Consider the following 13,878-nt stretch of genomic DNA (forward strand, 5'->3'; position numbering starts at 1 on the left):
ACCAGTTCTGTGGGTGTGGCTTATTTTGTGGGCGTGGCTTGATGGGGAGGTAATGTGACTGGATGGGCGTGGCCAACTTTTTTTTTTTTTTTTTTACTTTTAAAAGCATTTTTTCTACAACCTTAAGAGGCTGCAGGAAAAAAAATGCTTTTAGAAGCCTCTGCCAATCAGGCAAGTCAGCTGGGATCGCCAGAGGCTTTTAAAGGCATTTTTTTTTCCTACAGCCTCTTCAGCCAAAGAGGTTGCAGAAAAAATTCTTTTAAAAGCCTCTGACGATCCCAGCTGAGCCGCGCAATCATCAGAGGCTTTTTTTTTAGTTTTAAAAGCATTTTTTCGGCTGATGAGGTTGTAGAAAAAATGCTTTTAAAAGTAAAAAAAAAAGCCTCTGATGAGATGGGTGGGGTAAGCGAGCGGTGACCGGGCTGGGGACCGGTTCGGGGGCGTGGCCAGCCAATGTTATTACTGGTTCTCCGAACTACTACAAATTTTTACTACCGGTTCTTGCGAACCGGTGCGAACCAGGAGCAACCCACCACTGGGGCCCATGTAAATGCAAAGAGCACAGAAATAAGATCCCTTTTGGTCCCTAGCAAGCAAGCCAAGTTTGCCTTTAAAATGACAATTTTTAGTCATGTCTGTTGCCCGCTGCCCATCCTAGCCATTTCCCCAACCAAGCTGCCTCTACCTCCCTATCCTCATTTGACTGGAGGCTCCCATTATAGGCTTAAGAGCGGCTTAACACTCATTTTTTTTTGGCTTCTTGGGTGAGGAATTCTTCAATATTGTAATCTGGAGCTGGGCTCAGCAGTCTAATGCTTCTCATCAAATCAAAACCGTGTTCCCACTTGAGTTAAGCTGAGTGGGCTAATACAGGGACGAGAGAGAGAGAGAGAGAGAAGAGAAGACACACAGAGAGAAAACAGAGTGAGAGAAGAGAAAAGAGGGATAGAGGAGATAGAGAAGCGAGAAGGAAGAGAGAAAGAAGAGAAAGGTGAGAGAGAAGAGAGAAAAAAGAAAAAAGAAGAGAGAGAAGAAAGAGGAGGGAGAGAGAACAAGAGAGACAAGAGAGAAGCGAGTAAGAAGAGAGAAAGAGAAGAGAGAGAAGAAAGGAGGGAGAGAAAAAAGAAAAAAGAAAGAGAGAGAGAAGAGGAGAGGAGAGAGAGGAGAGAAAAAAATAGGGAAAAGAGACGAGAGGGAAGAGGGAGAAAACAGAAAAAAAGAAAAAGAAGGGAAGAAAGGAGGGAGAGAAAAAAGAAAAGAGAGAGAGAGAGAGAAGAGGAGAGGAGAGAGAGGAGAGAGAAAAAAAGAGGGAAAAGAGACGAGAGAGAAGAGGGAGAACACAGAAAAAAAGAAAAAGAAGGGAAGAGAGAGGGGAGAGAGAAAAAGAGAAGAGAAAGAGAAGAGAGAGAAAGAGTAGGGGGATAGAGGAGAGAGAGAAGCGAGAAAGAGGAGTGAAAGAGAGAGAGAAAGAAAAGAGGAGAGAGAGAGAGAGAGAAAGAGAATTTCTCTCTGAAGTTTTGATTGTAGAGCTTCACTCTCGCTCGCTCCGCACTCAAAACTTTGGCGAACCCCAGAAAATCCAGACCACCCCTTCTCCCCTACCCCCCAATTCCTCCTTTCAAGCCGGCCTCGTTCACCCACGCTTGTTCGGAGACGCCTGCAAGAAACGTAGCTCGCTCAGCGTCTCCCCACTCCTGAAGTGGCAGAGCTCGGGAGGTGGGGGGGCTGGGAAGGGGGGGTCCGCTGGGGTAGAGGGCGGCCGCCCCTCTGCTGAGCCCATCTCCCTCCCCCCACCCCCGCTGCCAATTGTCCCTTCTCTCCCAGAGCCCTTAATTGTCGCATGGAGTGTTTTTGACAATAGCCGCTTCTCCGGTGGATCAAAAGGCCGTAATTGCAAGGAACGGGGGGCTGGCTCCAAATAGCTGGCACTAGCGCGGGGGACAAAGGCGAAGATGAAAAGCAGCGGCCTCTTCTCTGTTCTCTCTGTCACACGCATGCACAGACACCCCCCGCCCCCGCTTCCCACTGCCCCCCAGCCCCGAGTAACTGCCAAGGGGTGGGAGGACTCCTTTCCCCAAAATCAGAGAGTTAGCCGCCGCGTTCACACAACACCTTGGTCCCGATTATCAAATGACTCTAGACCAGTGATGGCTAAACTTTTTGCCGTCGTGTGCCAAAAGCGGGGGTAGTGGGGGAGGATTATGTACGCGCGTGCCCACACCCAAATTCAATGCGCCCCGTCCCCCCACACGAGTGTGCGACACTCCCCCATTCTCCCCCCCCCCGCTTTTGCCACGCGATGGCACAGTGGGCCCGGTAGGCCCATTTTTTTGTCCTCCTCAGGGTCCAGAGCCTTACTAGGAGCCTGGGGAGGGCGAAAACAGCCTTCCCCACTCCATCGGAAGCCCTCCGGAAGCCCAGAAACAGCCCGTTTCCCGACTTCTGGTGGGCCAGGAAGGCCCGAAAATCACCTGGCCAGCACGTACATGCATGCTGGACTGAGGTAGGGCAACGCTCGCGTGCCCACAAATATGGCTCCGTGTGCCACCCGTGTCATAGGTTCGCCATCACGGCTCTAGACTGCAACCAGAACAATCTTAAACTAAACACGCTCAAAACCGTAGAAATGGTGGTAGACTTTAGGAGAAACCCTCCCATACTTCCACCTCTCACAATACTAGACAACACAGCAGATTGATAGCATTGTGATTAACACCAGCTGCCTGCAATTACTGTAAGTTCGAATCTCGCCAGGCTCAAGGTTACTCAGCCTTCCATCCTTTCTAAGGTGGGTAAATTGAGGACCCAGTTTGTGGGGGCAATAAGCTGACTTTGTATAAATATATACAAAAGGCCAGGGTACTTACGGGACCACCTTCTGCCACCAATTGCCTCCCACCGACCGGTTCGCTCCCACAGAGAGGGCCTCCTCAGGGTGCCGTCGGCCAGACAATGTCGGCTGGCGACCCCCAGGGGGAGAGCCTTCTCTGTGGTGGCACCTACCCTCTGGAACGATCTACCTCCAGAGATGTTTTTAATCATGGAGCCAAATTTATATATATCTTTTTAATTGTATTTTAATGTTTGTAGTTTATGTTTTTACTTGGCTGTTCACCGCCCTGAGTCTTCACAGAGAAGGGCGGTATACAAATTTAAAAATAAATAAATAAATAAATAAATAAATAAATAAATAAATAAATAAATACGAGTGATCTCAGACCTCCGGACTTTTCGTCGGGCCCTAAAAACTTAACTTTTTTCAGCGAGCCGGGCTGGCCTGATTCCACGTTGGTTTTGACGTTTGATAATGATTTTAATTGATATGTTTTAAATTATGGGCCAAATTCTATTTAATTAGTTTTAAATAATTATTTTAACTTTTGGGTACAACTGTTTTCATTTTGGCTGTTCGCCGCCCTGAGTCCGAAAGGAGAAGGGCGGCATACAAATTTAATAAATAAATAAATAAATAAATAAATAAATAAATAAATAAATAAATGTATGAAGGCTATTGCTTAACGCATTGTAAGCCGCCCTGAGTCTCCGGAGAAGGGCGGCATATAAATCAAATAAATTAAAAAAAAAAAAATACAGTAGAGACCTTCAAATTTCTAGGTTCTACCATATCGCAAGATCTAAAATGGGCAGCTAACATCCAAAACGTCATCAAAAGAGCTCAACAAAGAATGTTCTTTCTGCACCAACTCAGGAAGCTCAAACTGCCCAAGGAGCCGCTGATCCAGTTCTACAGAGGAACTACTGAGTCTGTCAACTGCACCTCTATAACTGCAACCCAACAAGACAGACACAGACTTCAGAGGATAATTAGAACTGCAGAAAAAACCATGGCTACCAACCTGCCTTCCATGGAGGACCTGGATACTGCACGAGTCAAAAAGAGGGCTGGGAAAATATTTACACACCCCTCACATCCTGGACGTAAACTCTTTCAACTCCTACCCTCAAAACGACGCTATAGAGCCCTGCACACCAGAACAACTAGACACAAGGACAGTTTTTTTCCTCCATGCCATCACTCTGCTAAACAGCGAATTCCCACAACTTCTAAGACTCTTAGTTTTATTCTATTCTCTAGACTATGATCAAATTAGTTTTCAAATAGTCTAGAGAAAAGGAGGACCAAGGGTGACATGAGAGCAATATTCCTGTATTTGAGGGGCTGCAGAAGAAGAGGGGGGGGCTCAATTGCATTAACAGAGGGATTGAATTATCAATCAATCAATCAATCAATCAAGGGAGGTACTAATACCTCATACTTGGGCTGTAAAGCCCAAGTAAGGCCACACCTGCTGCTGAGACATTTGTTGAGTGAGTTTCAACCCATTTTACGACTTTTCTTGCCACAGCTGTTAAGTGAATCTGGCTTTCCCCATTGTTTGTCGGAAGGTCGCAAAAGGGGATCAGGTGACCTCGGGGACACTGCGGCCGTCATAAATAGGAACCGGTGGCCAAGCATCTGAATGTACATCGTGTGACCCTGGAGATGCTGCAACGGTCGTATGTGTGAAAAGGGGTCATAAGTCAAGTTTTCTCAGTGCCGTTGTAACATCAAATTGTCACTAAAGGAACTAAGTGGAGGATTACCTGCATTCAAGCACAATACCCAAATATGTAAAAAAAAAACACCCACTGTGCAAAGCTAACAGATGGTAAACATGTTGTGTGAAGGCATTAAGTGAGCTGCTACCTGATCTGTTTAAGATTTTTGTGTTGTGTGAACGCATTAAGTGGACTATTGCCTGATCTCAGTTTAAGATTTTTGTGCTGTGTGAACGCATTAAGTGGACTATTGCCTGATCTCAGTTTAAGATTTTTGTGTTGTGTGAACGCATTAAGTGGACTATTGCCTGATCTCAGTTTAAGATTTTTGTGCTGTGTGAACGCATTAAGTGGACTATTGCCTGATCTCAGTTTAAGATTTTTGTGCTGTGTGAACGCATTAAGTGGACTATTGCCTGATCTCAGTTTAAGATTTTTGTGCTGTGTGAACGCATTAAGTGGACTATTGCCTGATCTCAGTTTAAGATTTTTGTGCTGTGTGAACGCATTAAGTGGACTATTGCCTGATCTCAGTTTAAGATTTTTGTGCTGTGTGAACGCATTAAGTGGACTATTGCTTGATCTCAGTTTAAGATTTTTGTGCTGTGTGAACGCATTAAGTGGACTATTGCTTGATCTCAGTTTAAGATTTTTGTGCTGTGTGAACGCATTAAGTGGACTATTGCCTGATCTCAGTTTAAGATTTTTGTGCTGTGTGAACGCATTAAGTGAGCTGTTGCCTGATCTCAGTTTAAGATTTTTGTGTTGTGTGAATGCATTAAGTGGACTATTGCCTGATCTCAGTTTAAGATTTTTGTGCTGTGTGAACGCATTAAGTGAGCTGTTGCTTGATCTCAGTTTAAGATTTTTGTGTTGTGTGAACGCATTAAGTGAGCTGCTACCTGATCTCTGTTTAAGATTTTTGTGTTGTGTGAACGCATTAAGTGGACTGTTGCCTGATCTCAGTTTAAGATTTTTGTGCTGTGTGAACGCATTAAGTGGGATCTCAGTTTAAGATTTTTGTGCTGTGTGAACGCATTAAGTGGACTGTTGCCTAATCTCAGTTTAACGGGAGAACCGAATTCTTTAACCAGGTTAGGAGTGGTGTGTGAAAGCCTCCTTTAACTTAACCAGGGTCGCAAACCCTGGACAACCCCGTGCCTCCAACTCTGATCCCGGAACCCTCCATCTTCCGGGGGTCCAGACATCCCCCCCACACCCCCAATAAAAGGCCCTAACGGGGGGGGGCAGATTAAAAGCCCCCCTCCCCATCCCAATCTTTGCGTGCGGAGACGGAGCTCGGCTGTTAACCCAGCGAGTGGCTTGAGCGGTCGTGTGAACCCGTTTCCCTCCCCAATGCTGGCTCTTTCGCAGCCCCCCCCGGAATCCCCTCCTTTTCCCGGCCAACGAGGCCAGCGGTCCCCCCCCATTGAAAGCGATCAAGGGCGGCGGCCGCCTCTGATCTGCCGCCTTTGATGGGGGGACCGGGGGGGGGGAGCCGGCCACAATGGGTCCCATTGAGCGGAGGGCAGCGGCGGCGGCGCCCGGCTCCCGTCCAGAGCCTCTAATGAAGCGCAGCCGGGGCTGCCCCTCCGGCCGCTGGGCAGGCAGCCTCCCCCCCCCGGCCCGGCCATGGGAAAAGGCGCCCCCCGCGCTCCCCCGGGGATATATAGGGCCGCTCCCGGAGCCCCGCGGGGGAAAGCAGGGAGGGAGCCCGAGGGGACATGGAGCATCCGAGCCTCCTCCTCCTCCTGCGGCTGCTGCTGCTGCCCCGCCGGGGGGATCCGGCCCCCGCGGCCGCCCCCGGCAAGGAGCTCTTCCCCCTGCCCGCCCGCGTCTTGCGAGGTAAGAGGGGCTGCAAGGCGGCTAGTCCTCATGGAGGCCACCTGCATGCCCCCCCAGCTCTTCCCCCTGCCCACCAAGGTAAGAGGGGCTGGAAGGTGGCTAGTCCTCATGGAGGCCACCTGCATGCCCCCATCCCAGAGCTCTTCCCCCTGGCAACCAGGTTTCTAGTCCTCACTGAGACAGATCCACGGGGCTTCCCTCCCTGCATGGAGCTCTTGCGAGGTAAGAGGGGCTGCAAGGCGGCTAGTCCTCATGGAGGCCATCTGCATGCCCCCCCCCAGCTCTTCTCCCTGTCCACCAAGGTAAGAGGGGCTGGAAGGCGACTAGTCCTCATTGAGGCCACCTGCATGCCCCACCCAGCTCTTCCCCCTTCCCACCAGCGCCTTGCAAGGTAAGAGCAGCTGGAAGGCGGCTAGTCCTCATGGAGGCCACCTGCATGCCCCACCCAGCTCTTCCCCCTTCCCACCAGCGCCTTGCAAGGTAAGAGCAGCTGGAAGGCAGCTAGTCCTCATGGAGGCCACCTGCATGCCCCACCAGTTCTTCCCCCTGCCCACTGAGGTAAGAAGGGCTGGAAGGTGGCTAGTCCTCGTGGAGGCCACCTGCATGCCCCCCTAGCTCTTCCCCCTGCCAACCAGCCTTCTAGTCCTCACTGAGATAGATCCACGGGGCTCCTCTCCCTGCATGGAGCTCCTGTGTGGTAAGAGCGGCTGGAAGGTGGCTAGTCCTCATTGAGGCCACCTGCATGCCCCCCCCAAGAGCTCTTACCCCTGCCCGCTAGTGTCTTGTATGGTAAGAGGGGATGAAAGGCAGCTAGTCCTCATTGAGGCTACCTGCATGCCCCACTAGTTCTTCCCCCTGCCCACTGAGGTAAGAGGGGCTGGAAGGCGGCTAGTCCTCATGGAGGCCATCTGCATGCCCCACCCAGCTGTTCTCCCTGCCCACCAGTGTCTTGCAAGGTAAGAGCAGCTGGAAGGTGGCTAGTCCTCATTGAGGCCACCTGCATCCCCCACCAGCTCTTCCCCCTTTCCACCAGCGTCTTGCGAAGTAAGAGCGGCTGGCAACCTTCTAGTCCTCATTGAAGACGATCCGCGCGGCTTCCTGCCTAGCAAGGAGCTCTTCCCCCTGCCCACTTTTTTTTTATGTTTTCTAATCCTCGTTGAGGCAGGTCCATGGGGTTCTCTCCCCCTGCCTGCCAGTGTCTTGTGAGGTAACAGCAACTGGCAGCCTTCTAGTCCTCATTGAGGCCAAGCCTTGCGAAGAAGTTCTTCTCCCTGCCTATCCGCATCCTGCAAGGCAAGAGCAGCTGTCAGCATTGCGGTCCTCATTAAGGTCAATCCTTGCGGCTCTCTTCACTTCAGCTAGGAGCTTTTCCCCCTGGCCCCGTCATTGTCTTGCGAGGTACGAGCAGCTGGCAGGTTTCTAGTCCTCATTATAGCCAATCTTTCCCCTCAGTGCTGTCCAACCGCGGCACGTTGGTGCTTGAAGCTGCCATGAAGGCCGCCCTGCTTTCTCTGGAGGAGGCCCTGTCGGAGCACGGCCGGCGCCTGCAGGAGTGCAAGCGGTGCGGAGTCTGCCTCTCGGGGGACTGCGGGAATCGGAGCAGGCCTTGTACCCGTAAGCTCAGAGTTCCTCCCTCCCTCCCTCCTTTCTTTCCTCTCATTTCCCTCCCTCCCTCCCTCCCTTCCTTTCTGCATTCCTTCCTTCATTACTCACTCCGTCTCCTTCCTTCCTCTGGCCCTCTCCTCTCCCTCTTCCTCGTTTCTTTCCTCTCGTTTTCCTTCCTTCCCTCCCTCCCTCGCTCTCTCTTTACTTCTTTTCTTCCTTCCACACTCCCTCCCGTCCTCTCTCTCTCCTTCCCTCCTACCCTCCCTCCTTCCTTCCTTCCCTCCTCCCTCCCTCCCTTCCTTTCTGCATTCCTTCCTTCTTTACTCCCGCCCTCTCCTTCCTTCCTCTTGCCCTCTCCTCTCTCCCTTCCTCATTTCTTTCCTCTCGTTTTCCTTCCTTCCCTCCCTCCCTCCCTCTCTCCTTACTTCTTTTCTTCCACACTCCCTCCCTTCCTCTCTCCCTCCTTCCCTCCCTCCCTTCCTTCCTTCCTCTTTCCTCCCTCCCTCCCTTCCTCTCTCTTTCCTCCCTCCCTCTTTCTCCTTCCTTCCTTCCTTCCTCTTTCTTCCCTCCCCCTCCCTCTCTCTCCTCCCTCCCTCTCCTTCCTTCCTCTTTTCTCCCTCCCTCTCTCCTCCCTCCCTCCCTCTCTCTCTCCTTCTTTCCTTCCTTCCTCTTTCCTTCCTTCCTCCCTTCCTCTCTCTCTCCTCCCTCCCTCCCTTCCTCTCTCTCTCCTTCTTTCCTTCCTTCCTTCCTTCCTCTTTCTTCCCTTCCTCCTCCCTCCCTCCCTCCCTCTCCCTCCCTCCCTTCCTTTCTCTCCTCCCTCCCTCCCTCCCTTCCTCTTTCTTCCCTTCCTCCTCCCTCCCTCCCTCTCTCTCCTCCCTCCCTCCCTTCCTCCCTTCCTTCTTCTCTCTCCTCCCTCCCTCCCTCCTCTTTCTTCCCTTCCTCCTTCCCTCCCTCCCTCCCTCCCTGTGGCTCCCTGCGCCACAATGACTCTGCTGGCTGCGTACAATGAAAGCAACAACCCAGCTAACACGAGTCCATCCCAGCAGCGCAAGAGAACATCCCCCGTTCTTGGGAGCCCTCCGGTCCCGCTCCCATTCCCAGCAGGGCGCAGGGATGTTCAGCTTTCTGATGACGCCATTGCAAGCCAAGACTTTCTGACACACTTCCAATTTTAGCGGCTTTTCAGAAAGCCCAAAGGGCCGATGCCAACCCTCCGGATTTTCCACGGCACGCGGTCCCAAGCGTAGGAGCCCTCCCTACAAAAAACCCCCCTCAAATTCTTATCCAAAACACTCCCGGTCCCTCCTGAGATTTGCACACTGAACAGGCGGATTTGATCCTTTTGTGAGTGCGACAACTTTCTTCCCCTTTCGCTGTTTTCTTATCCCTGGCGTTGTGCCAGGGGGTGTGGGTGCCAATCCCTCCTCCCACTCCCCTCGAACCAGCCAGCAACAACAACACGTCAATTGGGACATGACACCGGTGATACAAAGGGTTCAAATTAAATTATCTGGGCGACATCCTATTTAATAGCCTCATGTCTTCTGTGGGTTGCCCACAAATGGACCGAGCCCCTGACCCACATAGGGGCTGCTAGCATTACTTTTGGGGGTCCCCAAAGCCCAGGCGCAAAGAGAAAAGGGACGGAAAACGTAGAGTTTTTCGTTTACCTATTTTTTTCCTTAAACCTTCTAAAACAGACCCCTCTTTCAGCCCTCGGATTCCCTGAAACTCTCTTTTTAAAAAAGTTCTGGTGATTTATGGCAAACCAGAATTAATTCTTTCTGTCAGGAATGTTCCATTTTGAAGTTTCAGGATTGGGTCTTTACCCCAAGACCCTCAGTTCCTCCCTTAAAATTGCCCCAGAAAATGCACTTAGCCGCACGCGACAGCAATCGTCTTATTTCCATTTAATGAATGCAATATTCCACGGGAATTAAATGAAAGCCAGCCTAAGTTTCCCTCTGGAGGTCTTCCTTTCCAACCTCACCCTTTCGCTCTCAGTCCCCGGCGCACCCACAAATGATTAATCCCCAAGGAGTCCTTGAATTACGACCACAGTTGAGCCCGAAATTTCTGTGGCTGAGTGGAAACGTTTGCTCAGTGAATTTTGTCCCATTTTACGACCTTTCTCGCTGCGGTTGTTAAGCGAATCACTTCAGCTGTTAAATTAGTCCCACCGTCACTAAGTGAATCTGGCTCATCTGAAGGTCACAAAAGACGATCATGTGACCGCAACCATCGTAAATACCAGTCAGGTGACGAGTGTCTGAATTTAGATCATGTGACCACGCTGCGACAGTCGTTAGTGTGAAAAATAAGTAAGAGCCTTGGTAGTACAGTGGTCTAAAGCACCCTGTTATTAAGACCAGCCGCCTGCAATTACTGCAGGTTCGAATCTCGCCAGGCTCAGGGTTGACTCAGCCTTCCATCCTTTCTAAGGTAGGTAAATTGAGGACCCAGTTTGTGGGGGCAATAAGCTGACTTTGTATAAAATATACAAAAGGATGAAGGCTATTGCTTAACGCATTGTAAGCCGCCCTGAGTCTCCGGAGAAGGGCAGCATATAAATCAAATTTAAAAAAAAAATGGTCATAAGTCGCTCTTTTCAGTGCTGTCGTGACTTCGAACAATCACTAAACGAACTGTTGTAAATTGAGGATTAAAAAGGTAAAGGTTCTCCCTCGCACGTATGTGCTAGTCGTTCTCGACTCTAGGGGGCGGTGCTCATCTCCGTTTCAAAGCCGAAGAGCCAGCGCTGTCCGAAGCCGTCTCCGTGGTCATGTGGCCGGCATGACTAAAGGCACATGGCACACGGAAGGCACACAGAACGCTGTTACCTTCTCACCCAAAATGGTCCCTATTTTTCTACTTGCATTTTTTACCTGCTTTCGAACTGCTAGGTTGGCAGAAGCTGGGACAAGTAAACGGGAGCTCACTCCATTATGCAGCACTAGGGATTCGAACCGCTGAACTGCCGACCTTTCGATCGACAAGCTCAGCCTCTTAGCCACTGAGCCTCCGCGTCCCTTAAAATGGAGGATTATCTGTACATAAAAATTGTGTATTCTTGTCTCAGCATTGAATGCTGGTTGTGTAGGAGGACTGCAGGGGGACGTTGTTGATTTTGTGCCATTTTCTTACTCACTTGCAGAACCGGGAAGTGATGCGGAGGATTGGAACTCGGTGGCCGATCAGCCTGTTCCAGGTTAGAGCAGCTTGGCATGAATGACACCTGTCCTCAGAGTACAGGTAGTCCTCGATTTACGACCACAATAGAGCCCAAAATTGCCCGTTGCTAAGCAAGATTTGTTCAGTGAGTTTTGCCCCATTTTACGACCTTTCTGGCCACCGTTGTTAAACAAATCACTGCAGGGGATAAGTGAGTAACCCGGTTGTTCAGTGAATCTGGCTTCCCCGTAGACTTTGCTTGTCAAAAGGTCACAAAAGGGGATCACGGCATGACCTCGTGATGCTGCAACCGTCGTAAGTCTGAATCAGTTGCTGAACATCTGAATTTTGATCACGTGACCCACCCCCCAGGACACTGCAACCATCATAACTACGAATCAATGGTCAAGCGTCCAAATTTCGATCACACGACCGTGGGGATGCTGAAAACGGTCGTAAGTCACTTTTTTCAGTGCCATTGTAACTGTGGACGGTCACCAGAGGAAGTGTTGTAAGTCGAGGGACTACCGGTGATAGGAAGTATTACTCAATGGGTGGAGGGCATACGAGAATCCCACGTCACTCCTCTGCTTGTCTGCGTGTGAGGTTGGATCCCATGCGGTGCGATGGCACCATTCTCTTTCGCAGCCTCGGGCCCTCAGCGGGGATCTGGAGAAACAGACCGGGCTGATGCGTCAGTTTTGCTTCCCCGTTGTTTTTGTTTTAGGAGCGAGGTCAGCGTTGGGTCTGAAGGGGCCGCCAAGCTGAATGCTGACCTGACGGGGACGGTCCAGTCACCCTCTTAATGGGGATTAAGCTTGACAGAGGGGAGCGTCCGGCTGCCAAAGATTTACTATCTTTAGTATTTACTAAAAAAAAAAAAGCATTCAAAACAGGGATGGGCAATTCATTTTCCTCACAGAGCAACGGGAATAACATTCCGGCTTGTCTACGGGCATGTTCTGACAAACCATCTGAAGTTAACTCAAAGATTCCTTTATTACAGAGGCCTTCAAACTTGGCAGCTTTAAGACTTGTGGACTTCAACTCCCAGCAGTCCCCAGGCAGCATAGAATTCTGGGAGTTGAAGTCCAAACGTCTCAAGGTATCTAAGGCTAAGAAACCTAAGGAATAAAACAGAGGCCTTCAAACTTGGCAGCTTTAAGACTTGTGGACTTCAACTCCCAGCAGTCCCCAGGCAGCATAGAATTCTGGGAGTTGAAGTCCAAACGTCTCAAGGTATCTAAGGCTAAGAAACCTAAGGAATAAAACAGAGGCCTTCAAACTCGGCAGCTTTAAGACTTGTGGACTTCAACTCCCAGAATTCTCCAGCCAGCATAGCATAGCATAGCATAGCATAGCATAGCTGGCTGGAGAATTCTAGAGAATTCTGGGAGTTGAAGTCCACAAGTTTTAAAGCTGCCAAGTTTGGGGACTCCTGCTATATTAGGGGCGCCAGTAGCCCCGTCAAAAAGTTTCACGTCAGGTTAACAAGTCTGTCTGGCAGGGGAGATGGATAGTTGTCTGCCACACCTATTCATCTCCACCCCCTGCCTTTTATCGCCACAGCTAAGGTGGGGTTTCGCTAGCAGCGGTGGCTCTTCCGTCCCAAGGACCGGCCCATAGATTTCCACTGCTCTCCTCTCCTCTCTGCCTTCTGCGCATTTGCTCGTCAGACACTGGACCCAGCTGTTCCTCCTCTTCCTCATCAGCCACCTCCAGACCTGGGGGCTGTTAACTCTCCATCTGAGGGATAATGGACGGCACAGGCTCCGGCCCTGTCTCTCTCTCTTTGCCACCTCCAATCCCTCTTTCCCCTCGGAGCCCTCAGGTTGCCTTGATGCTGGCCCTGACTCCCACACCGCCTCCTCCTCTCTGGAGGGGCCAGCAGCCGACAGGCCACAACAGGGTATTCCTCAACTTACGACCACAATTGAGCCCAACATTTCTGGGGCTAAGTGAGATATCTGTGAGGATGTTGAAACAGTCGTAAGTGTGGAAAAAACGGTCGTAGGTCCCTTTTTTCTGTGCCGTTATAACTTTGAACGGTCACTAAGTGATCGTTGACGTAAGTTGACGACTGCCCGGATAGCAGAATATTGGCAAACAGATTATGGACAGGTGGTTGGATCTGTCCCTCTGCAAACTTAATGCCGATAGTCCTCGACTTACAACCGCCATTGAGCCCCCAATTTCTGTGGCTAAGCAAGGCACTTGTAAAGTGAGCTTTGCCCCATTTTACAACCTTTCTGGCCATGGAATCAGTGTAATTGTTACATTAGTAATACGGTTGTTAAGTGAGTCTGGCTTCCCCGTTGAGTTTGCTCGTCAGACCGTCGCAGAAGGGGATCATGTGACCATGGGACATAGGAGCGGTCGTAGGTATGAACCCATTCCCAAGCGTATGAATTTTGATCACATGATTATGGGGCTCCTACAAAGGTCGTAAGTGTGAAAAATGGTCATAAGTCACTTTTTTCGGTGCCGTATCTTTGAAAGGTCACTAAATGAACTGTTGTAAGTTGAGGACTACCTGCAATACAGTTGTAGAGGTAGTCTGCGACTTAAAACCGTTTATTTAATGTCCAAAGTTACAATGACACTGAAAAAAGTAACAGGAGCTTTATTCACACTTACGACCATGGCAGCATCCCCATAGTCACATGATCAAAATTCAGACGCTTGGCAACTGTCTCA

At 50.3% G+C, this 13,878-nt stretch overlaps 1 protein-coding gene across 1 annotated transcript in view; it reads left to right on the forward strand.

Annotated features, from left to right (window-relative positions):
• The first annotated feature begins 6,284 nt into the window (after positions 1–6,284).
• PRSS56 (serine protease 56) overlaps positions 6,285–13,878 on the forward strand; it is a 45,167-nt gene continuing 37,573 nt past the window's right edge. Inside the window, exons 1-3 of the mRNA XM_087872182.1 lie at positions 6,285–6,405; positions 7,858–8,019; positions 11,165–11,218. Of these exons, the coding sequence (XP_087728308.1) occupies positions 6,285–6,405; positions 7,858–8,019; positions 11,165–11,218 (337 nt within the window). The remainder of the gene's footprint in view (positions 6,406–7,857; positions 8,020–11,164; positions 11,219–13,878) is intronic.

The sequence above is a fragment of the Pantherophis guttatus genome, chromosome 6 (genome assembly GCF_059756535.1).
Source record: "Pantherophis guttatus breed Tessera chromosome 6, ASM5975653v1, whole genome shotgun sequence".
NCBI classification, from domain to species: Eukaryota; Metazoa; Chordata; class Lepidosauria; order Squamata; family Colubridae; genus Pantherophis; species Pantherophis guttatus.